General features: G+C 35.5%; 1 protein-coding gene across 1 annotated transcript in view; it reads right to left on the bottom strand.

Moving 5' to 3' along the window:
• The window catches only part of TRAK2 (trafficking kinesin protein 2), a 52,737-nt gene that overhangs the window by 14,512 nt on the left and 13,999 nt on the right, over nucleotides 1-24,226 (bottom strand). Inside the window, exons 2-8 of the mRNA XM_054585838.1 lie at nucleotides 16,387-16,678; nucleotides 12,314-12,508; nucleotides 5,380-5,456; nucleotides 3,611-3,727; nucleotides 2,395-2,604; nucleotides 1,682-1,760; nucleotides 74-204 (exon numbers count right to left, since the gene is read on the bottom strand). Coding sequence (XP_054441813.1) covers nucleotides 74-204; nucleotides 1,682-1,760; nucleotides 2,395-2,604; nucleotides 3,611-3,727; nucleotides 5,380-5,456; nucleotides 12,314-12,508; nucleotides 16,387-16,477 — 900 coding nt within the window. The 5' untranslated portion in view covers nucleotides 16,478-16,678. The remainder of the gene's footprint in view (nucleotides 1-73; nucleotides 205-1,681; nucleotides 1,761-2,394; nucleotides 2,605-3,610; nucleotides 3,728-5,379; nucleotides 5,457-12,313; nucleotides 12,509-16,386; nucleotides 16,679-24,226) is intronic.

Raw genomic sequence — 24,226 nt, 5'->3', positions numbered from 1 at the left:
CTAGCACTTGGCACAGAGCATGGTACTAGGTCAGTGCTTAACAAACATCTGTTGAATGAAAGAATGAACTTACTTCTTTAAGTTTGTGCTGAAGATCTACTATCTGAGACAAAAGATTGGAGATCTCTTCTTGGTATCGAATCAGTTCATCACTCTTCCCAGACAATTCTTCAGTCATTTTGGACATCTGAGCATTTGTTTCACCTTAAAAACAAATAAGAATTTTAAAAATTAATATAAATGTTGACTAGGGGTTGGCAAACTATGGCCTGTGGGCCAAAACCTGTTTTATAACAAACACTAAACTATCACAAATACCTTTTTGTTTAACGTAAACTTAAAAAATAAAGATTCTTCTGAAATAGGCTAATCTTAGGAATCGAATATGAGGCAATAAAGCTAAAAAGAGGTGTCTTGTAAAGGCAGGCTAAAAGTTTTGCTTCAATCTTTTTTTCATTATTAAAAAGATACGTACTCAAATCTTTTTCTTTATGAAAGACAAGAAGGCTTGAAAAGATATAGGTGGGTTATATTTCTTTGCAAGTGCCAAGACATAATCTCATTTCTGTCTTTGAGAACTCTTCAGGAATGTAAATAAACTCCCACAAGCAATGAACATTAAACTTAACAAGTCTAACAAAGGAACATTTCCAGAATGGAACAGCCACAATCCATTAAACCTATTGACAAAGCTACTGAAGTGCTTCTGTAGGAGACAGACTTTCTGAGATACTTGGGAAACTGAATAGGGCCTCTAAAGCAATTCTTACAGCCTAGCATTCTTGAATGCACATGAGATAAAAGCCTAGAATTCCACTGAGGAAATAAATCTTTATTTCATATAAAAATTTTGATATCTAAACACAAGTGGCAGAACCTTTTCTCAGTGTCATATTAAACTATTTTTTAATTGACAAAAGGCCAGTAACATTTCATAGGATGGCAACAAGATGGAAGAAGACCAGGATCTGAGCTCTTGGGCAAGTAATATCTTCTCTGTTTTTTAAAGTAGAAAAGGTGGGTAATGAGAGTATTAATGGAGAAGATTCAATTTACCTTCCCTCTGGTTCTCTAATATTCTGATATTCTAAGTTATCGCATTCTGAGGCCCCACCGCCCAAATGAACTGATGTGATGTTACATTTTCTCTTTCAACATAAAACGTTATAAATTAATAGAGAAATTAAACATCTTTCTCCAGTAAAGCTGATCTTTTTCCAAGTAATTTATTTTAAAATTTATTTTAATTAACAGTACGTCAAACCAAAATGTATTCCTTTATAGACATACAGTTGGTACTTAATAAATTACACACTGAATGTAAAGCATGGCTTTGCCACTTATCTATCATTTCCTGACTCTGGCAAATCACACTCTCTATGGGACTATTTTCTCATCTGCAGAACAAAAGCTTTGGTTTCTTTCACTCTTAACATGCTATAACTAATAGAAAAATGGGTCTTTATTTAATGATGATGGCAATTGAAACAAAGATATTTCTTAAAAGTACATATGGTATTTTATTTAGAGTTGTGGGCTCAATGTGATAGTCCAAGATCTTCAGTAATTATTTAATACTGTTTCTTGAGATGTTTCTACAGAAACCATTGACTTAATTTCTGAGTTGGAGATATCCTACCAAAGAACTGCCCAAAGGCAAAAAAAGTATGTTAATACTTACGAAGTTCTTTAACACAGTCATTGACAAGCTGTTGTTCTTTCTCTTCATAGGTAATAGTTTCTGTCTTTATGTGACAAGCCTTCAAGAAAAAGAAAATAGTATGTGATATCTTCTAATTATTTTACAGTATTAACTTAAAAAACCTTTAATTCTCATTTGAAGAGAAAAGTTAATCACTTACAAAGGAAAAATGTTAATCATTTATAAAGCTTTATCTACCATACAATAAAGGTATGGAAAAGTGTATGACAAACATTTCTGCCTCATTCCTCTCAGGGCTGTTGTAAATGCCTATTCATCCCTCCAAACCCCACCCCCCCGCCACTCCCCATATGTCTCTGCCTGGCTTAATCCCTAGCCTCAGCTAAAATGTCACTGGCTTAAGTAGAACTTCTTTGATTCCCAACTCCATCATACAAGCTCACAGAACCTTGAAAGTTTCCAACATAGTTCTTACCACAGTTTTATTTAATTATTTATTTAAGCTCCACAAGATATATATTCTATGCTGTGGCTTTCTCTATTTCATCTGTCAGCTTGCCACTATCCATTTTTCAGTGGGATCAAAGAAACAATAGAAGGTAAATAAATATATGTCTTCACTGCCACTCCCTAACTAGAATGTCAGTAGTAATCCTTAGCTATGTCACAATTCACCTCAACACTACCTGGGTTTAAACCGTAAAGGAAATTGGGAATTAGGTTGAATGTACCTTGGATCGAAGAGCCATATTCTCTTCTTCCAGTTCCTTGAGCTTTTCTTGCAGCATGTCCAGCTGCAGCAAGCCTTGAGATAAGCTAAAGGACTCATTGAACCGAAGAGGTGTAGAACAGCTGGAATCAGTTTCACTCTCTTCAGAAGCAATGGAGACAATTCGAAGTAACTCATCTTTCTTGGATAGCTCATGCTGCAGTTGATTAACCTGCACAGCAAAACGGCCTGATTTACAAGATGTCTTTTATATTGCATTATTTCAGATAATATATGTAATATAACTCCTAATTCATGAAGCAATTATTTCTCACCATAAAATATGATTAGCTGCTAGATTTTACTGACTAAAGTAGCAAGTGCTAATAAGAGAATAAATCATCAGATACTTCTTAAGCTATCATTTTTGAGCATTAACACAACGAATACAGCTTTTTCTATACTAGGTACGAAGGAAAGCCAATTTTCACATTCTATAAAATAGACATATAGGAAGAAATTTTCACATAAGATGATACATTCACAGTTAAAAACAAAACAAAACTGATGAAACTTCAAAGTATCAGAATACATCCCTACTTTAAATTCTTATCGTAAAGGCTTATACTTTTTAAGTTCTATAACTCTGCATGACCTCCTAACTTTAGCTCTAGGGAATAAATATTTTAACATAAAGGCTCAAACATTATTAAATATAATGCATTTATAAAATATAAATGAAACTAGATAAAAATAAATTACAGAGAATTTGAAATTTAATCATTTGAGTTAATAAAAAATCAGTTTTCACTAAAAATATTTATTACTTAGGAATAAATACATTTTAAAAAATTTTTGGGGGGGTTTTTGAATAAAGATTCTTCACTGGGTATCTATTGGGGATATATTGTTAAAAAATAAAGTTAAGAAGAGATCATACACAAAGTCTATACAAAGGGGTGAGGATAAAATGCTAGAATCTAAGCAGGGTGCCGCAAGTGTGCTAGGTATCGAATACAGGCTTTTACACTGACTAAGGCAGACTCACAGAAGCGCACCTCTGCGCAGCACCATTTCACTTCTCTACTGGTTAGTTCAATGGTGGCCAAGGAAGTCCACATGTACTGGTATTATTTACCCATTTATTGTCATCAGTTCAAGGACACTCAGGAAAAGAAATTCCTCCATTGTGTAAGACCTAATTATTTCATGCTGCAAATACTTGATCAAAGACTTACTTGATCAAAAGCTTGTCCTAGCTGCTCCTCCAGGGCTTCATTCTGCTCAGACAAGACATGGTTCCGCTTTAAGAGAGCTTGTCCAATTCGAGCAGCTAGCTCCAGGTCACGATCCCTCTGTTAAAACACCAAATACACTTTTCTTTGAGTACCAACAAAATTAGATGGTGGTTTAGAGATTTTTGTAGTCAGTTCTGCTAAACACAAAAGCAATGTTCTAGAAATCATCAAGATTCATTTTAATGCCCAGATACCAAATAAACACAGGGCCTGGCACATAGGTGATGTTTAATACAGGGGTGGGCAAAAGTAGCTTTACAGTTTTAAGTATGTGAAACAGAGTTTATGCTTGTATTATTATGTATTAATTATTACATTATTTAGTTGTATTATAACTGTAAACCTACTTTTGTCTACCCCTGCGTATGCTGGTCAAATGAATGACCACTGCACTTATAAATGCAAGTGGGCATTTCTTGACATCAAGTGAGATTTATTCATTAATCAACACTATTAATTAGAATTTAGCAACCCAACCTTGAAAGTTACAACTTTGAGGAATTAGAAAAATCAATGTAGTCTTTATAACTGAGGTCAGGGTCTGGCACACAGTAAAAGCCCAACAAATATTTGTTGAATGCATCTGTCTATCAAGCATGGCAATAATGCAGAATTAGGTATTTAAGATGTGGGGATCAGGTAGGTATGCTAAAAAGTTTCATTTAGGGCAAACTTATATGGATTAAGAAAAGGAAAGCACAGTCAAGAACCCTATTGTTGGCTGGTGCAAAAATGATGATGTGAAACAAAATAGGGACAAAGGTCTAAAAGTTTTGAAGCTACAAGGTTCTGCTCAGAGTTTAGAAAAAAAGGGAGTCTAAAGAAGTTGGTGGTAATGATGCAGGGATGCCTACAGAAAAGCCAAGCAAAGCAAGAGTTAGTTACTCTTTCTGGGTACATGGTGATACTTGGCAAGAACACAGAAATCCCACCTGCATGGTAGTAGTGAGGACTGTATTCTGTAGGATGGGAAATTGTCAATATACATTTAACTGCTTTCTATATGGTATGGGTTCTGCTTACATTAATCACTATAAGTAAAATTAAGCTTCTGTTCTTTCACTCCATAGTACATGAAAACAAGTGGATGGGTTATTTCCAAAATTTAACACCCACTTATTTTCAATGTAGGCTAAGTGGCATACACAAAGTCATTCTAGGGAACTGGAGGCTAGGTGGGGAGAGGGAAGGGGTTCTTCAAAGAGAAAGACAGTCTTCCATAAGATCAACAAAAATTGAAGTCTAAGGAGATCCCTCTATGACTGCCAATTGGAAAAGATAACACCATACATATTAAAAATGTCATGGACAAAGTGAACTAAAAAAATAACCCAAACTGAGAGCAAAAATCTTTGGAAGATTTTCCAAACTGCAGTTGTAGATTTGCAAAGGAGCTGTTTCTTGAACAGGCAACTTTGCTCCAGATTGAGTAACAACATCTACTTTTCCAGGATAGGGAGGCCAGACAGCACCATTATAACAACAACAAAAACACCCCTAAATCTTCTATAATTTCATAACAATTAACTTCAGGAACCATCTGCTTTGGAATGCCAGTTGATATGCCAATTGTTCCAATTCTAACAGCATTATATTAAATAACCCACAGCAAAGACATCATTTTTCATTTGATACAAAAGTTTGATAGATTTCAAATGATCTTCAAGTATTAGTTTTTTGTATTGGAGAAAGAAAAAGTATATTCCTACCTCTGCCAGGAGATGTGTAACCATGTCGATGTCATTGTAAGTTCTGGTCATCTGCTCTACCCTGTCTGTGCCTAGAACTAAGATAGTTAAAAATAGTTATTTAAAAATAACAGAAATTTTTAACTATTCATAAGAACTGAAAGATACCAGCAATAACAAACCCAGGCCTTCACAAAAAGACATCTAGAAGAATAAAAAAATGTATGAAAAGAAAATGTTTCATGTTTTAGACAATCTGGAAATAGACTAATTATTACAAACAAATGTGTGTCAAACAATAGATCAAGAAAGTATCAGAAGACCACAACACAGTCACCTCCTGACTATCTCCTCCTCCCTCGGTAAGATTAGAACTTTAGCCCTCTCATACTAGAGAATGTGAGCTGGGAAAACGCATTAAATCACCAACTGTTTTATATCCTAATTTAAATTAAAACTACTGAGGGGCAAATCACCATTGTTTTATACCCTAATCTAAATTAAAGTTACTGAGGGGCAAGTTTTACAGTTACTAAGGAATTCAATTAGAATTCCATTGTGATTGTCTTGATTATCACTATCATGTGAGTTGATATCAATAAACAAGGAACAAGACTTGTAGGAGTTCTTGTAGCTCTGGTAAGAGCCATAATCCTCTTTTATCTTAATTAAAAACCCTTTATAATAATCCTCATATCCAGGCCTTTGTTATAAAATAAATTATATACTATATTATTACTTGCATAATTCAAGCCCAGTATTTCTGCACTTCATAAGCTCAGGAACTGCCAATGCAGTTGGATAATTTAACTTCAAAGAGAAGGACAGCTATGACTCCAGTAATTCTACAGTTACAACAAGCAATATCTTTTTAAGATAAAGATGATGCATAATATAAAAGGAATCTTTTTTTAATCCTCTAATCTTCATATGAGGATATATTTATTGATTTGAGAGAGAGAGGAAGAAGGAGAAAGAGGAGGTAACAGAGAGAGAGAGAGAGAAACATTGGTGCGAACAAGAAACATCAATTGGTTACCTCTCATACATACCCTGAACAGGGATCAAACCTGAAAACTAGGTATGTGCCCTGACCAGGACTCAAACCTGCAACCTTTTGGTGTACAGAATGACACTCCAACCAAGGTAGAAAGGTAGAAGGAAGGTAGAAAGAGAGGGAGAGAAACATCAACGTGTGAGAGAAACATCCATCAGTTGCTTGATCGGTTGCCTCTCGCACGTGCCCCAGCTGGGGTCCTGGCCTGCAACCCAGGCATGTGCTCTGATGGGGAATTGAACTGCTGTCCTTTTGCTTTGCAGGACGATGCTCAACCAACTGAGCGATGCCAGTCAGGGCTTAAATAAATGCTTACTGACTCTTACCTTGACCTTTCATTTTCAGATTAACAAGACTCAGTCAGTTAAAAACAGTTTTTATATAACTAATTTTAAAACTACATGACATGGCTTATATTACATGACTGACCAGAGGTGAAAATGCAGTGGCAAATTTAATTTGCAACAAAGCCAGTAAGTTAAGGACGTAAACAGCTGTGAGCTACAAGTGACACAAAATAAAAGAGGAAGAGAAAATGAAGGGCACAGTAATACATAAAAGAAGTGTTTAGCATAAAGCATGTTTTAGTGAGGCAAAACTAAAATGTACTTCCTATAAATGCTTACCATCTGTCATAGTCTGAAAATTTAAAGCTGAACCTTAAGAAGTTAATCGTGTTTAATGATCTCATTTTCTTGTATGAGGAATCTTGACTGAGAGGAATTATATGACGTGTCCAGTACCACAAAGCAAGCCATTAGCGGCAAAGCCAGGATCGTAATGGCGTGATAGTAACACCCATCCCAGGAACGGAAGATAAAACTCGGGTCTGCTCATTCCCGGTAAGGGGCCCTCAGATCATCCTGCTGTTTCTACCACTGCCTCACCAAGATCAAAGGGTCTTTAGCTGATGAAGTGCTGGAGTCTCCACCTGTTATAAAACAGCACAGATCCCAATTTTGTCCTTTAAAGTATGAGCATACTTACATACGAGAGGCTGGAAGGACATACATTAAAATGTTAATAGTGATTATCTCTCTGGAGGGATTATAGTTGGTCTGTTGTTTTTTTTATTTCAGTTTTTTGCTAATGTTCCATGCAGAACAAATGTTATTTTTGCAATAAGAAAAAAAGTAGCTCTTGTTAAGAGGTTTCATAAAGCAAACATAAATTTTTAAATGCTTAAATAATTATTATGGCAAAGAAGTTCGATAAAGCAACCAGAATTCTTTACTTCCTATGTTTTAAGTGAAACACGCTATATACTACCAAGCCCCAAAGGCTGAGCTGCCTCAATTGTAGAGTTGCTCAATCAATTTCAGTCATATAGGAAGGAAATGGATTCCTCCCTGAAGCCTGATGAGTTCTGTCTTCTCTTCCTTATTATAATACTCCTGATAAGGACGTGTTGCTTGGGATGATTTCAAAAGTACTCAGCACAAAGCCCTTATATGTTCTCTTGGCATTTAGGTATTGTGATTAAATGCTTCTAAAACCATAGCCTGATTATTCACCATAATTCTGTAACTAGGAATGAAGAGATAGTCAAGCAGGCTGACTTTATTACAATCAACCCCATCAAATCCTATTTTCCCTTCAGTTCTCAGCTGTTAAAACAGAAATATGTTTAATGGTACAGAAATTAGCAATGCCTCTTGCTTGTTTCCAGACATGAATTTCCCTAAGCTAATTCTCTCATCACGGAGATGAGAAAAAATAATTTTTTTAAAAAAATTTATTGAGGTATAATTGACATATAGATAAACATTTTTTTACAGAACAATTTTATAACTTGGTTTTGAAAGGTTGTTAATTCATGTTCAACATTTCTGGTATAATATTTAGAGAATCTAATATACCTTATACATACATATATATATATATGTATATATATGGGGGTTAATGCACTTAAGCACTTCACTCATCCTTTCTTTACTTTGCACCAGCTATCCCAATTTCACATTTTTTTCAGGATGGGAAATGCCAATGGTAATCCACTTTGATATCTGCTATATATATGTGATGATGCTTGATTGTTTTCTCAGATGTCCCCTTTTCAAGATTTAGAGTTTTTACCACAACTACTAAATTTTGAAAAGACTTCTAGTCCTTCATCACTCTCCAACTCTTCCACACCACAAAAGAAAAACAAACCAACAAAAAACAAACATGAAACACAAAAACATCACCCATGTGGTATCATAAAAGCTGCAATAGCTGCTGACAACTGCAGACAGGTCTTGAGGTTTTAACCCTAAAGAAGTAACCGCAGCTTTTGCTGTTATACAGAGAACATTTCTGCAATACAAAAAAAAACAACACAAACAAACAAACAACAAAAAAACAAAAACCAACAAAACAAAACAAAACAAAAAACAGAAAAACCCTGACTTCAAAAGAACGACAACAGACTAAAAAGGAGACTGATGATATACCACTTATACTGATGATATGCCATTTTTACTGATAGTATACCATTTAGGGCAGCCTTTCTCAGCAGAGTTCCCGGAGGAATTAAGCCCTACAGATAACGATTTGAGTGACTATTTTCCCAATTCTCTCAAGGAATGTACTTAGCTAGTGCATGACGCATAGGTGATAAAGCAATCCATTAAACATAGATGTTTTAGGGCATATGGACTAATTATTTTGTGGAACTGGCTGAGAAGGCTGATTTAAAGAATCATATATCTGCTCATCTCTCTGACCTGACTATGATTAATGCTTCCCGAACATTATCAGTTATAGTTCCTTTCCTGCAAATACAGGTCAATAATATTTGAGGGCAGAGCTTGAAGAAAAGTATAACTACCAACCAGAAGTCATAGTTTTTACCATGTATTTTTCTACAAAAATGTATTCCTACTCCTTAAATTCTCCAATTAATGTCACTGTGTAATGGCCAGTTAGCTCTGCTTGACGAAGCTCTGCATCAGCCGTTATGAAACCTGAGCGCGCACTAGCACTGTCCAGAGGACTTGCTCAAACAGACTGCTATGCCCCAACCCCCACCCTGCCCCGTCCCGTTTCTGATTCTAAAGATCTCGGGTGCGGGCCCAAGAATTTGTCCAAGTTCCCAAGTGATGTTGACGCTTTAAATAAAATTTATGCAATCAATCACTCTCCCCATTCTTTTTCTTATGCATTAGGAAGTGGTACAGGTGATTCCTTATTCCCAAATAAAAAATATCCTGAAAGGTAGATCAGGTTTCTGTTCTGTTTCTGTAAACATGAGCAACTACTACTTTCTGTCATGTGTGCTCTGGCAGTACCACTCACTCCACAGCTCACTCTGGGTCTCATTCTTAATAAAATGAAGAAAAACCCTGGAGTGACTGTTCTGCATACAAAACATCCTTTTGAGTGTCTTAAACTTTGTCTATTTATGGCGTGAACTAAGGTGGAGTTTTTTTCTTTTGGGGCCCATCCATTGCTATCATGTTCTATTTTAAAAGTAAATAACCGCTTTCTGGTTTCTTTGATGGGGCTTCAGAGAAGAACCAGTATCATTTCATTCATGTGAGATAGGCTCCCAATCCAAAACCTTGCCCATTTTTCCTTCCAAATTTCTTTATTTTCTTCTCATAATTCTTTCAGTTTCTTTATGTTATAAAAGAGAGAACATGCTACTTCCTTTATTAGCTGTGAAAATTCACTTTAATGACCACAGAATCTACCAGCATGTGTGGGAAGTAGAGATAAGAAGGGGCTGAAGTAGCACCAGGGAGCTTGTCAGGGTATAATAATTACTTAAAACCACAAATCTTGAAATGTCAAGGGGATAGAAAACTGTAGGAAAGGGTGAGAGAATGTTCTGTATCTTGCTTTTTAAAACCTTAGTCAATTGCTAAATAAAATAAATCACTTATCTTTTAAATCATAAGTTGCAAATTCATAATGAAATTTATTTATGAGTGTATTGTTAACCCAAAGAATTAATACCTTTAAAATTATAGTGAAATTAAAGTACAGTACAAAGATAAAGTATTAGTGGACAATTATAATCCCAGCTTATTTGTTTCTTGATCTTAGGTATATCAACATACAGAATATACTTTAATTTTCAAATTGTTGAAATGAAAATAGTGCCATTTGACTAAAGGAATAGGATAGTTTTCCAGAACGTGGAAGGACAGAATATATCAACCTATTAATCTTACATTTTTTCTTTTTCTAAAGATGTTATTTATTTTTAGAGAGAGGGGAAAGGAGGAGAAAAACATGATGTGCAAGAGAAACAGCGATCGGTTGCCTCTCTCAAACTCCTAACTGGGGACCTGGCCAGGAACTCAGGCATGTGCCCTAACTGGGAATGGAACTGGCAACCTTTAGGTCTGCAGGTTGGCATTCAACCCACTGAGCCACACCAGCCAAGGCTAATCTTAAGTTTTAAATTGCCATCTTGGACATTATGGTCTGTTTTGTATAAAGTCCTAAAAAACCAAGTTTTTAAAAATTTGCTTATCTTTTATTTTCTAGTTTTTTTCAATTTAAAATTTATCCTAAAAATAATTCCATTAAATCATGATCAGAGACATCTTTCTAGCTACAGTTCTTCCCCACCCCCACCTCATGACTTACAAGACCAAGAAGAAGTAAACTAAGGGATACTTTCTGTGCCACTTTATCAAAATAATGACAAACAAAATTTATTGTGATGGAATTTCAGTTTGAAACTTCCTTCTCACAAATCTGAAAACTCATGGAACAAAGGGAAATGAAAATCAAAACAGTGTTCCTTCAAAAAAGCATTTTTTAAAAAGTTTCAAGCAAGCAACTTCTCAAACTAGAAAGTTAAGGAAACTTAAAGAGCTATTCAGCTATTTAAAAAAATTACTGAGAACAGAAGTACGTTTTACTTGAGTTTCTTGATATTCCAATTCAAGTTTAAACGATGTTTAGAATTCTTTTTCTGAGCAGCGAATAACCTTGCTCTAGAAAACTACTATTAAAAGCAAGTTAATGATTAGTATGAAAATGAGTATTTCACAACAATCATTCTCCAGCCACAATCTTCAAAAACACTGAAGCACTGACTGGGAAAATCTCTGGGACCTGATGCAACCTCATATCTAATTCAAATGAAAAGAATTTCACAAACATATCAGCGTTGGACTGACACACCTTTATTATATATTACAACAGCTATTACACACATAACATTTGTATAAGGAATAAGAAAAAAGGAAGCTCAGCCTGAATTCAGATCTTTGGAATGGGGTCAAAAACAAAAATGTCTCCATAATTTAAACTTTAAAAAGTACTCTATTTAATTTTGTCATTTCTAAGAGCTTGGTGTAAAACAGACTTATTTTCAGGACAAATCTGGCTTAGCCTTTCACTGAAATATTCTCTGTGAATTCTAAGTAAATAATTAAGTTTACTATATAATGTATATTTATTTCTTCTTGGCATTATTAAAACTACTTATGCATCCAAGGACTATGCTTCTTAATGATTGACATAGTTCCTGTGACTGTGTTTAATAGGGAAGATAAAGAGTCAAAAAGCAGATGGCTTAGGATTTCAAACTACTGGGATAATAAATGTCAAGTGATATAAAGGAATATTAAATTTTTAAATGATTTCACCACCCTTTTTTTTTTTTTAGGTTCCCTTTCTACTCAGTTGGAGGAAGGATCAAGTAAAAGATGGGAGAAGTGGGAACCTGTGGGTGTGCCTGCGACCCTGGACACGACTCTCAGAGTTGTAAGAATGACAAACTTTCTGCATTCAGACAATTAGAATCATCACTTTGTGGTGTTAAATTAGCTCCAGTCAAAGCCAGTACACACTGAACAATGGCTAGGGGTGTCAGACACTTTAAAAGTCAACACCAAGATAGTGATGATTTTTATTTCAATGGACAAACTTTAAACGGGTAAAAAAAATACTCACTCATATAACGGAAAGTCTCTTCGGCAAGGACTGGAGAGAGGGCACCAGATGCATGCTGCTGCTGGTGTGAGGACTGAGCCCAGTCTTGATTTTCGTATAGAAAGAGAGAGTCAACTTTTAGTCTATACTGGGGTAGTTGTTCTTCTAGCAGACTCACCAGCTCAACTTCAGGGAGATCTTCATTGGAGCAGACATCTGAAGAAGAGAGTCCATGTAAATGATTCCAATGTATTTCAGTTACTAGGCTACAGAGAAAGATCACTGAAATAAGTTCTGCCAAAGTAGAAAAATCTAAGACACATTAGCCAAGATCAGTTCTCCACTGATTTTTATTAATGTATCCTGGCATTATAGTTGGTCTTTCTCTGGGTTTCTTTAATATGAGAACTTCTATAGTAAAAATAATACCATGAATATCTAAAAATATATTGCTTAGTATACATGTTTTTAAAGTTTAAAATGAATTTAGACAAATTTATTATTTCCTCTTTATCTATCTATTTAGTGCTGGTTAAAAGAGATCTGATTTCTAATAACCTACATGCTTGGCTGAAAAAAGGCAGCACAAAATAACCAGCAGGAGACAGTTCTAAAAAAGTAACACTACATGTTCTTTAGTAACAGAATTTGAACTTTGCAGGAAAATTCTTCAAAATCTGGAAAAATTATACTTTAGTGTATTTTCAAAGCAACTAGACATAAAAAAAATTAACATTTACGGGTTAAATATTAACCATTAACATTAACATTCTAGTACAGTGTTTCTACACTGGTATTGGACTAAGTAGTTCACCATTTTTTTTTTAAAGATGTAGTACATTTACAGCCACGAATACCTTTCATATCTCTACTCACCTGCACACCTCTAACTCCCCCACCCCACCCTATACATATCTCTGAAGTTGCCTGGGCTTCTTTGTCTTTGCATGTTTGTTCCTGACTTTCTGTCTGAAATAATGCCCATCATTTAACACCTCCTAAATTTAGCTGTTTACAAGAAAAGCAAAGTTATCCCTTGTAATATGCTTAAAATACTAGGGCTTAAAATAGAGAAAATACAGGATGTCACACCAACCAACCAACCCTCTCACTTTTTTAAGAGATCTAGTATTTCCTTTGTGGGTTGTATAAAGAAACATGTCCTAACTATAACAAATAACAACAAATGAAAACATACCCTAAAAGAGTAAGTTTCTACTACTTGACCTTGACTTAACAATACCAACTTAATAAATCAATTACAAGGAGGATGACTACAAACTACCCTATCCACCTAGAAGTACATGCTTTGGCTTCGTAACCACAACGATGAGATACATTTAAAACCTTAAATATGGTTTTAGAGGAGCTCTTAGCAGATTTCTTAAATTTTGAGCCCTAAAACTACATCAAATTCTATTTCCATGAATTCCATGTGATTATCTGAATTTTTCCTGCCACAAATACATCTCATACAGGTTGCCACTGTAACACCTGCAGGAAGAGAAGCTGGTTAAATACATGTGGAGGCATTCAAGGGTATGATGGAAATAAAGAACAAAAGTAACACTTAAAAACCTACCATTACCTAGAGATGTTCTTTGAATAAGCATTAATGAAATTCTATGAAAATTCAAAGTTATGAATTCTCCATTTCCAAAAGGTAATTAAAATAAATGAGAATACAATCACAGTTTAGTAGACTAAATTAAATATCCTTCAGACTAGTTCTTTTGCTTCTATGTTTCTGATAATCCACTACTCATTACTGTCCTGATTGTCCAATCCTAACAACTTCCTCTCTACCATTTTATTCTCCAAATGTCTCTTTCACATGCACACTTCTTTCTAGCCACCTTGCCTCCATTTAGGTTCAAGGCCTCCTTTTCTTTCTTTTGAATATGGCCTCCAAACTGGTCTGCCCTCATTCCACTCAAATTTGCCTCCACATCTTCATATCTTAATTACATCATTCTCCTACACAAGGTCATGTGGTCTGAATTTCATCTAGCCAGAGTAGACAAACTTCATGAACAGTTGGGACAATCATTAAAGATTCTAGAAGGTCATGCCTATCAGTACTAGGGCTAAATTAATGCTAGAATAAAGCATACTAGGAGTATAGTATAGAGTATGATCAAGAGCGCCACATAACCAAAGATTAAAAACAAGCTTCAAAAGGATCCACCTCATCAGTAAGTAACTTAAGGACCTGCCAAAACAAATTTTAAGTCTTCCAAGGAAAACAACCAAATCCAAACATCTAATAATGTAATATTTATCATGTTTATCATTCAATAAAAATTATTAGATACACAAAGAATAAGTAAATTGAAATCCATTAGCAGTTGGAAAATGAGTCAACAGAAACAGGCCCAGTAATGAAAAACATGATAAAATTAATAAGCAATAATTTTAAAATAGCTATTACTAATATGCTCAAAGGTTTAAAATGAAAATATAACTTGATGACAAGAGAAACAGAATATATTTCTATAATTATAAAACCCAAATAGAACTAGGGTACACTAACTATCAGAAATAAAAAGTTCACTTGGTAACATTAATAAATTAGACATTCTCCAGATGAACAGAACAGTAGACTTGAAGGCATAGCAATGGAAACTACCTAAAATGATGTACAGAGCAAAAAAGATGGAAATGAAATGAACAGAGCATCAATGACTTGCATCACAATATCAAGCATTTAATATACATGCAATTGGAGTCACAGAAGAAGAGGCAGGAACAGAAAAAATATTTTAAAAAATACAGGCTAAAATCTTCCAAATTTAATTAAAACTATAAATTCATAATTAAGTAAGCTGAACTACTTCAAACATAATAAACACAAAGAAAATCCAAAGAGAAAATCTTAAAAGCAACGAAGGGAAACAAAAGACATTACATTTGAGGGAACAAGGAAAGAATGACCCATCAGAACCAACATACGGGAGATGACAATGCAAGGTCATTAAAGCACATATAAAAGTCAACTTAGAATTCAGGAGCAGTGGAAACACCTTTCAGAAAAGATGAAGTTTTTCAGACAAGCAAAAAACTGCAACTATCCATTGCCAGCTGAACTACAGAACAAAAAATTCTTCAGGCAAAAGAGATACAAGACAGATACAGATTAATTTATATGAAATTCTAGAAAAAAGCAAACTTTATCTATAGTAACAGAAAGCAGATTAGTGGTTGCCTTGAGTCAGCAGTAAAAGGTGGTGAGTACTGGGTACGAGGGAGCTTTTGGGGGCAATAAAGATGTTCTACAACTTGATTGTACTGGTGTTTACGTAAGTGCATATATGTAAAAACCAAAGTGTACATGTAGAATGAGTGCATTTTATTGAATCTTCATAAAGATATCTCAATAAAGCTAAATAAAAAAATGGGAAAAAAACCTTTGGGTTTAGATGGGTTTCAGAATTTTCTGGAGTTTTAGTAAAGTAGTACTGTGCATTGACTGTATGTTATTTAACATCCCCAACTAGTTATACAGCAGTACTCTGTACTTAAATACACTAACACACTTTCAGCAAACATAAATATCTAAACTGAAGTGAGGTAAGTTTACAAACAGCTATTTCTAAATAGGTCATATTTCTAAACAGGTCAGGTTTTGTGGCCCAATGAATTTAACCAAAGTTTAGCAAACCCTTTGGGTGTTCAGAGTTTTTTTTCATTTAGTCTTGCAAATGAGGGCTTATAGTTCTTCACCTGTTGTGTGTACATGAAGTGTGTCCTGACTGCCTCTTACATGTCAAGTGTTCTTGTCAGGTGCTTGCAGGGTATACAAGCACAAGCAGCTTTGTCCTTGACCTTCGGAGTTAGGGAGACGAGTATGACAGCTCCTGCTGACCCGGGGCTCGCCCGTTACAGCGAGTCAGACCCAGACAAGGAATGGCACGCAAGGCATATTTTGATAATACGACAGGAGACCAGGGGATGAAGGAATTAATTCAGTTGGTTTCTGAGAAGAGGAGGCTAGAAAAGGAAGCTAGCATTTTATCACAGGGATATTAAATGTTGGATTAAGGCGTTTGCATTTTATCCTCTAAGCAGTTCAGTACTTATTAAACTGGACTCACCAGTGATGCTCTCTGAGTCTCTGTGATTGCTATTCATGAGGTTTTCTTCACCCGCTGGTGATGTAAAAATGGCATTCTGGGATTGATTCATGCAGGATCCTTTCTTGCTTTGGTTGAGAAGGACAGCTTTGGTATGAATTAGAGTAAAGGAAATCCATCAAGCCATTCAATAAAAAAATGGATCTGGTTGTATAGATATTTTCTTTTAAACAGATTTTTTTTCTGATGTGACAAATGACATCTGCAGCCACGAGTGCTCTCAGGTCATTATCATACCTTGGACAGTCATAACCTAGAACAAAGAATACATCACATGACTTTGAAAATCAGCATACTCTTTAATAACAGCCGTCCAATTACCTGTAATGTCTGTCGTTAAGAACGTTTTCCTAATCATGCACACGACATTGATACATTTCAAAATAACTATGCTGGATGAAAGGAGTCAGACTGAAAAAGAAGATATAGTTTATGATTCTATTTATATAAAATTTTAGAAAATGTTAACTTATCTATAATGGCAGAAGGCAGATCAGTGGCTGCCTGGGGTTGCAGGAGGGGTTACCAAGGGGCAGGGGGAAGGTTTTGGGGATGATGAGTATGTTCATTATTGTGATGTGGTGATGGTTTCACAAGTGTGTATATATGTCCAAACTTACCATATTGTACTGTACACTTGAAATATATGCAATCTAATGTATGTTAATTATAGTCAACAAAGCTGTCAAAATTTAAGATAACTGACTGCTCATTGTGGGACCTATAATAAATGTAAAAGTAAAATGTACTACAAAATAGCACAAAGGCCAGAAGGAGAAAAATGGAAATATACTGTTGTAAATATTTTATATTACATGGAAATAGTAACATATTGCTTGAAGGTAAACTGTGATAAGTTAAAGATGTATATTACAAACCCTAAAGCAACCAATGAAATAACTCAAGAATTACGAATAATAAACCAACAAAGGAGATGAAACGGAATAATATCCCGTTTCAACCATGACACTACTGACCAGATAATACATTGTCTTGTGCTTTGTAGGGTATTTACTGTTTCACTCTTTATAGAAGAAGTTTGCCAACCCTTGATCTAGTAGTAAAATACATCATATATCAAATAATCATCTGTCTAAATCAATGATTTCCTACATCAACTTCTTAAACAGAGTTCTCCCTACATTTAGATACTTGTAATTAGATCACTACCTCTAGAAGAATTCCAGTAAACTAAAGAACAGACCTCTTTTTACACCTACAGGTATATTTAAAGTTATTTTCAATTTCTAAGAAAGCATTTTAAAAAATGTCACAAATTTGCTTGCGAAGAAGAGAGGTGAGGGAAAGAGAAAGGAGGAAGATGAACAGGGAGAGGATAAAATGCTTCTCATACCAGTTCAAGTTTGTTCTTAAACAGAACTGTGGTTCCTAATCATATTGGAACCAGATAATATATTGAAAATTCAATGATAATCTGGAGACCTTCTGCATGACATTCTGTTTCATACCAGCTGGTTTAATCTTATATTTACATTACCATTCCCACTTTTCCTGTGACTTTATATTTACATATATCTCACAGGAATCACACACATGCACACACACATAAACCCTATTTATAAGTTTCAACTATGGACTCCAGATCTTTGCTCTAGAAGAATTGCTTCTTAATCAGTTTTGAAGCTTGTTAATGGGTTCGCCTTAACTCTTGCATACAAGAACAGAGAAAGCCACGCTGAACAGAGAACTAAGTCCATCTCCAGAGTCACACAGGAAGAATCTGGACCTCCTGGGCAATGCAAGAATCTGCCCAACCTGCAGACTGTGGAGCAGGTCAGGGATGATTTGGAAGTATGTTCTTCCTGACGACTCTTTAGAACTAAATGAACTCTTTGATTATGTCCTGGTCTAGATCTGAGCTCCTCAGTAGGACTAGCCTGGAGTAGCAACTGTGAGTATAGAATAACATCTATAACTTGGCATTAGACGAGCCTGAATTTTCAACTTACTTACTGGTTTTCTGACTCTGAGCACATTATCTAACAGTGCTAATTGTCAAGACAGGAGTTATAATTAACTACTTACTCTTTTTAGGGAGGATCGGGTACAAGGACTAAAATGCTCATTCCCTTTAGTTTCCCCTCCCCCCTTTCATTTGAGCCTGAAGAAAAGATGATACCTTCAGCCTAACATTTAAGTTTCTGACTCAACAGCCAACTCTAAGCCCAGAATGGCTACCCTGGTTGAGTACAGAACAGATATAGTGTAAAGATTACATCTGAATAATCTTCATAAAGAGGTAAGACCTGAGAAACTGTGTCATAACGAGACAAGTGTCATGAGGCGGGACTGCTGAGGTAAATTATTACTGAAGCTTATTTCTTCATGGAGTCTGGGGAAGGGCTGCTGATGATAAGTCTTCACTGTAACTGGTACCATTATCCATAGCATAGTGGCTGTATTAGTTTCCTGCTGCTGCTACAACAAATTACCCCAGGTTTAGTGGCTAAAAACAACAATCAATCTGTTATGCTACACTTCTGGATGGCAAAGGATAAAATGGTTTCAATGGACCCAAATCAAGGTGTTGCCAGGGCTGTGCTTCCTCTAGAGGCTCCAGAGCCCCCTCCTCCATCCTCAAAGCCACAGCACAGCAGCTTTAAATTTCTCTCTCTCGTTCTATGTCAGTTACCATCTTCTGCCATATCTCCCTTTATCTCTCTTTTCTAAGGATAAATGTGATAACATTTAAGGTCTGATGGGATAATCCAGGACAATCTCCCCATCTCCAAAATCCTTAATTTAGCCTCTTCTGAAAAATCCCTTTTATCATACAAGGTAATAGTCACAGGTGCCATAGGACTAGGATCTGGATGCTTCCAAGGACCATGACCCACCTGACCACAGTGGACTCTGGAACTAGACTGCCAATATCTGATTGCCAGCTCCACCACTTACTGGTTGTACGGCCTTGCAAAAATTACTCAACCTCGTTTATTCATCTGTAAAATGAGTCTAATAACAGAGCCTATTTTGTGAGGTTGCTATGGAGATTAAGTGAGTTGAGAGAGGAAAATAATAGCTCCTACCACAGAGGGTCCATAGGGAATTACATGAGTTAATACATGTGAAGCTCCTAAAACAACACTTTAGAATACAGTGAATAGTATGCAAATATTAGTTATTATTTCTATTACTACCAGTTAGTACTATTTTATTGTCATAATTATTATTGTACTTTACACAAAGTGAAGCACAATGTAAACCTTGCCCATGACTCCTTAATGGCAGCTTTCCTCAACATCAGAAGTCCCATTTAATTCTTGCCCTCTTACACGTGGTATTTACTGCTATTAATCATTTTCGTTCTACTTCTCTGATGCATGAATAAAGGGAAAGCGTTCAGAATCAGAGTCCTAAATGTAGTAGAAACTAAACTTTGGCAAGTGGAACAACACATTCTCAGTGTCTTTCCTAGTTTGTACACACACATTCTAAGTACTTCCTTGAGTACCATCTACTTTCTATGCTGGATCTCCATTCACTCTTTTTAGGAACAACTTTGCTGCTTTTTCATAAAACAATCAATCAAGCATGCACTATTAACAAGAAACCAGCCTTTGTAATTCATGCACATTTAGGAGAAAATGAAATAAAAATGGCCAAGTGACTTATTTTAATAAGAATAGGACTTTAAAAAGAACCACCAAAACATGGCATTGATAGAAACATTACTGGCAGAAAACAACATGGTTAATAACTTAGTTTAGCTTAGCCATGGAAACTAATCGTCAACAGTGAGTGTCTAAATATAGGCCCTGTGCCTTAAAAAAACTTACTTCCTTAACACAGGATACTCTGGTCAAAACAGCCTTCAAGAAAAACTAAAATAACTCAGGGAAACTTTATCTTGACAGGGGCACAGGTGTACAACAATAAAGTTAAATTTTATTGTACAAATAATACTTTGGGGATTAATTTAAAATGCACGTTGGCTGCTGATCAGCATGCGGAAGTAGGAACAGTGCCCGTCACCAATTCCAGCAGCAGCTTTTTTAGGCAGTAGCAGCCCTAATCCAGACAAAAAATAAACTGTGTCATTTAAAAAATAAATGTACATTGTCCCTACATTAAATAATAGATTTTTTTTTTACAGAGACTCACTAATTTTAATGTATCTGGCTACATCAAAGATAAGATATGCTAAATAAATTTTAAAAACCACGATCATTTCAAAACCAGACACTGAATCACAAAAGACTATATATGACAGCTTCAGTGTTAAGAGCTAAAAAGAAAAAAAAAGCAGGGTGAAACCATCAACAAAATCCAACCTGGGCAGTGAGCAGCGGCCTGACAAAGAAAGAGACCAAACACCCACACGAAGTCCAGCTGCACTCGTGTGCCACAGTATATATCGCATTGGCTACACAGGTCAGCTATTCTACCAGCCATTGTAAAGTTCATCCTGAGGAAATAGGATTTGCGCCCAGCAAATATTTTGTCTCTCTTCATTTAGTGCCACTCAATGAAAAGATCTATAGGGTTTTCAGAATATGAAATAAAGGGGCAGTTCTACTTACAAACAGGTTGAATTCCAAAAGGCTGTTAAATCCACCAGTTTAGAAGCCAAAACTGTGAGTGAGATTTAAGCTTATGGGGCCCTCATTTCCTACTGATATTTTGAGCGTAAAAAAAAAAAAAATTGCCCTGTTATGTTTAAAATGAACTTTTGCTGAGGTGGGCAACCCCTCCCTGCCACAATCTCTACCAACAGGAGATGGGAGGGAACCGCTGGCAGCTAAGGAACCCACATCTGCAGATTAGAAAAGGACTTGACCCCGTGATGCCATCTGTGGCTTCTGATGAATTCCCACAGCAGCACTTCCATTCCTCATACTTGGCCTTTAAGTTCCTGAACGCTTGATTTTAACCTTAACCTTTGACTAAACAGATATCCCACTTTAACAATGACCCTCTGCGAAAGCCTTTCAGACATTCACAGTTCTTCATCTTTGGTGAACTGTCAATGGCACAGATATATGTATTTTTTTCCCACACTGTGGAACAGTTCTTCATAACCATTCTTATTGTCCAATCCTTTATTTAATATGTATAATTTTCTCATTTTCACTTTTTACACGATTTCTACTTCTATGGAAATCAATTTATCATAGCCCTGTTTTTAGAGAAAAAAGTAAGGTTTGTAACATCTATAAAATACTTCGGAACTATATACATATAAAACAAACATACCATCTATAACAGTAATGGTTGAGTTGAAAATGACCGCTTGTTGGTGATAGCAGAGCTGAATCCCTTGGTCTGGAGCATACTTTGTCCCTAACCAGAAAGTTCATAAATTACAGTGTCAGGTCCGACCCTTCCACGTTGTTAATAAATAGCTCTAGCTCTCAAAGAGCACATGCTCTTGTAAAAAGCATGGCTATGCCTCTCATCTGGAGCTGCCTCCTAGCAATAATCCAGAGTTCTAACAACTATTCTTACCTAAGGTAACCCTTTCCTGGCACTAACTACTGGTATTAGAGAAACTCATAAAAATTTCCCCAAACAAAAAACCCATGATGGGAATGCAGATCAGTGCAGCCATTCAAAGAAACCATCAGAAATTATGCAGCCAAATTAAGTATTTATGTACCCAAAGCCCCAGCAACTATGCTCCTGGGTACATGTACCTTAAAGGAATTCTGATATCAGCCCACAAAGAAGCATTTCTGAGATTCTCTCTTGGATCTTTGTGATAGGTGAGGGCCTATTCGCTGGCGAGTTGATAGGCAAAATGTGGTGGATACATACCACAGAGCAACATAGCACTATGAAGACAGTTGTAAGCAAAAAATGCAAGAAGCAAAATGAGAGAGATACCACAATGTCATTTACATAAATTCAATTTTTCTGTCATATTTATAGACATATGAAAATGCTTGTCTTAGGGGGAAGAAAATAAGAGGGAATTTGGGACAAGGTATGGGGATAAAAGGGAAAATTTAAAAACCTATGGAAATTCTACTGCTCGGTTAGCAGGCTACTTACCATACACTTATACTGCGTCTCTTCAGTCCTTAAAGTCTGATCACCAGCCTGGATGCAGAAACATTTGCTGGAGACAATCTGTGAAGAACTCACAAATCCCAGCAATGTAAACTATGTGGACCCAGTTCCTGACAACTTCTTAAAAGGCCATGTTGCTTTTATATCACCACTTAGCTGCTCTAAAGCAGTATACTTAGATTTCAGCTAAGGAAGTGGTAGAAAAACAAAATAAAACAAAACAAAAAACAAGTGAGATGAAGTCTCAATGTTGACATTTTCAGGTGTTTGGTTATCTGATAAAAGCTCTGAAGGGAAAATGTTTAAGTTCAAAGATGACAAAAGTTTAAAAGTGGTACATAATAAACTACCTTCCTTAAATACACAGACCTCTGATTCTCATTTGATGAAAATCAGCCACAGGCTACAATGGAAATTTCCATTCAGTTTCTTTCTCTTTAAAACACATAAACACAACACAAACATGTGCGTGTTTGCACCTTTTATTCTCATTATAAATAAAGTAATGTGTTCATTCAAAAAAAATTCAGGCAGTATAATATGGCACATAAATATGAAGTGCAAATGAAAGCTAGTTGTAATCTTTTACCAGGTTTCACTGGGAAGTAAAATATTAACACGGTGTTTATCAGCCTATTCATTTATCTTTCAATGTCAAGTTATTATCAATATATACCATCATTTTAAAGTAATTCATTTCTGAATTACATAATATTTAGAATATACAATTATATAATCATTGATAGTTTCCATTAGGGACTTCCTAAAAATGAACAGGTTATTCATCCTCTTTAAAACTCAAGAATCGCTAACAAGGGTCAGTAAACTTTATTGTAAAAAGTCAGGCAGTAAATATTTTAGGCTTTGCAGCCATAAGGCTTCTGTTGACTATTATTTTTTTTCAACCCTTTAAAAATGTAAAAAACATTCTTAGCTAACAGAACTGGCTACATCTGGCCCACAGATATAGTTTCCTGACCTCAAGTCTATACCCTAAATCATGGTATTTTTGCATCACAGAATAAAAGATTACAATGACACCAAACTATTATAGAAAATACAACAAATAGTCAAATAAGATATATCAACATCTTTTAAAAACTACTTCTAGACAGGAATTCCATCTTTTGAGTTTCAAACGTGTTTCTATAAAAGATTATGATTGGCTTGGCAATATGAAAACCAAAGCACATTATTATCTGGCAGTTTAAATAATTTAGTGATGTCATATAATAGTTTAGTCAAAGAAAATAGAATAGAAAACAGCTCAAAAGTACTAGATGCAAACCTCCAAAGGGTTGTAGACTTCAGCCTCACATTCACAAAACAGTCTTGATTTATTTCTCTAAGAGAAAGAGCAACTTGATACTTAAACTCTATCTGAAATTCTGTATCCTTTTAAGAGAGCACTATCTTCTCTGCACCATCTGGCAAAAGAGCTACAAACAGTTACATAGGATATTCAATTCTAACATTGCCAATGCACTTAAGAGGGTTTTCTTACCACTTCTAAAGAATGGAGATTGAGTTTAATAGGAACTATTTAAATATATGTATGAAAGTTTGATAAATGGAGAAAATAATAGCTACCTGAAGGGTTATCATTATCAAGTAATGCCAAATAAGGTGCACATTTCATCATCTTAATATGGGACAGCGGAGCTCTGAGGATAGAAATAATTTTTGTTTGGGAAAATACATGGAAAACCCATTTGTGGTGGAAGGTGAGGCCTTCAAGCATCAAAAAGGAAGCTAAAATCCTGTGCAT

The sequence above is a fragment of the Pteronotus mesoamericanus genome, unplaced genomic scaffold (assembly GCF_021234165.1).
Source record: "Pteronotus mesoamericanus isolate MK-2021 breed Mesoamerican mustached bat unplaced genomic scaffold, CSHL_Meso_final contig_90, whole genome shotgun sequence".
Taxonomy (NCBI): domain Eukaryota; kingdom Metazoa; phylum Chordata; class Mammalia; order Chiroptera; family Mormoopidae; genus Pteronotus; species Pteronotus mesoamericanus.
This window is presented reverse-complemented; position numbering and strand designations above follow the sequence as displayed.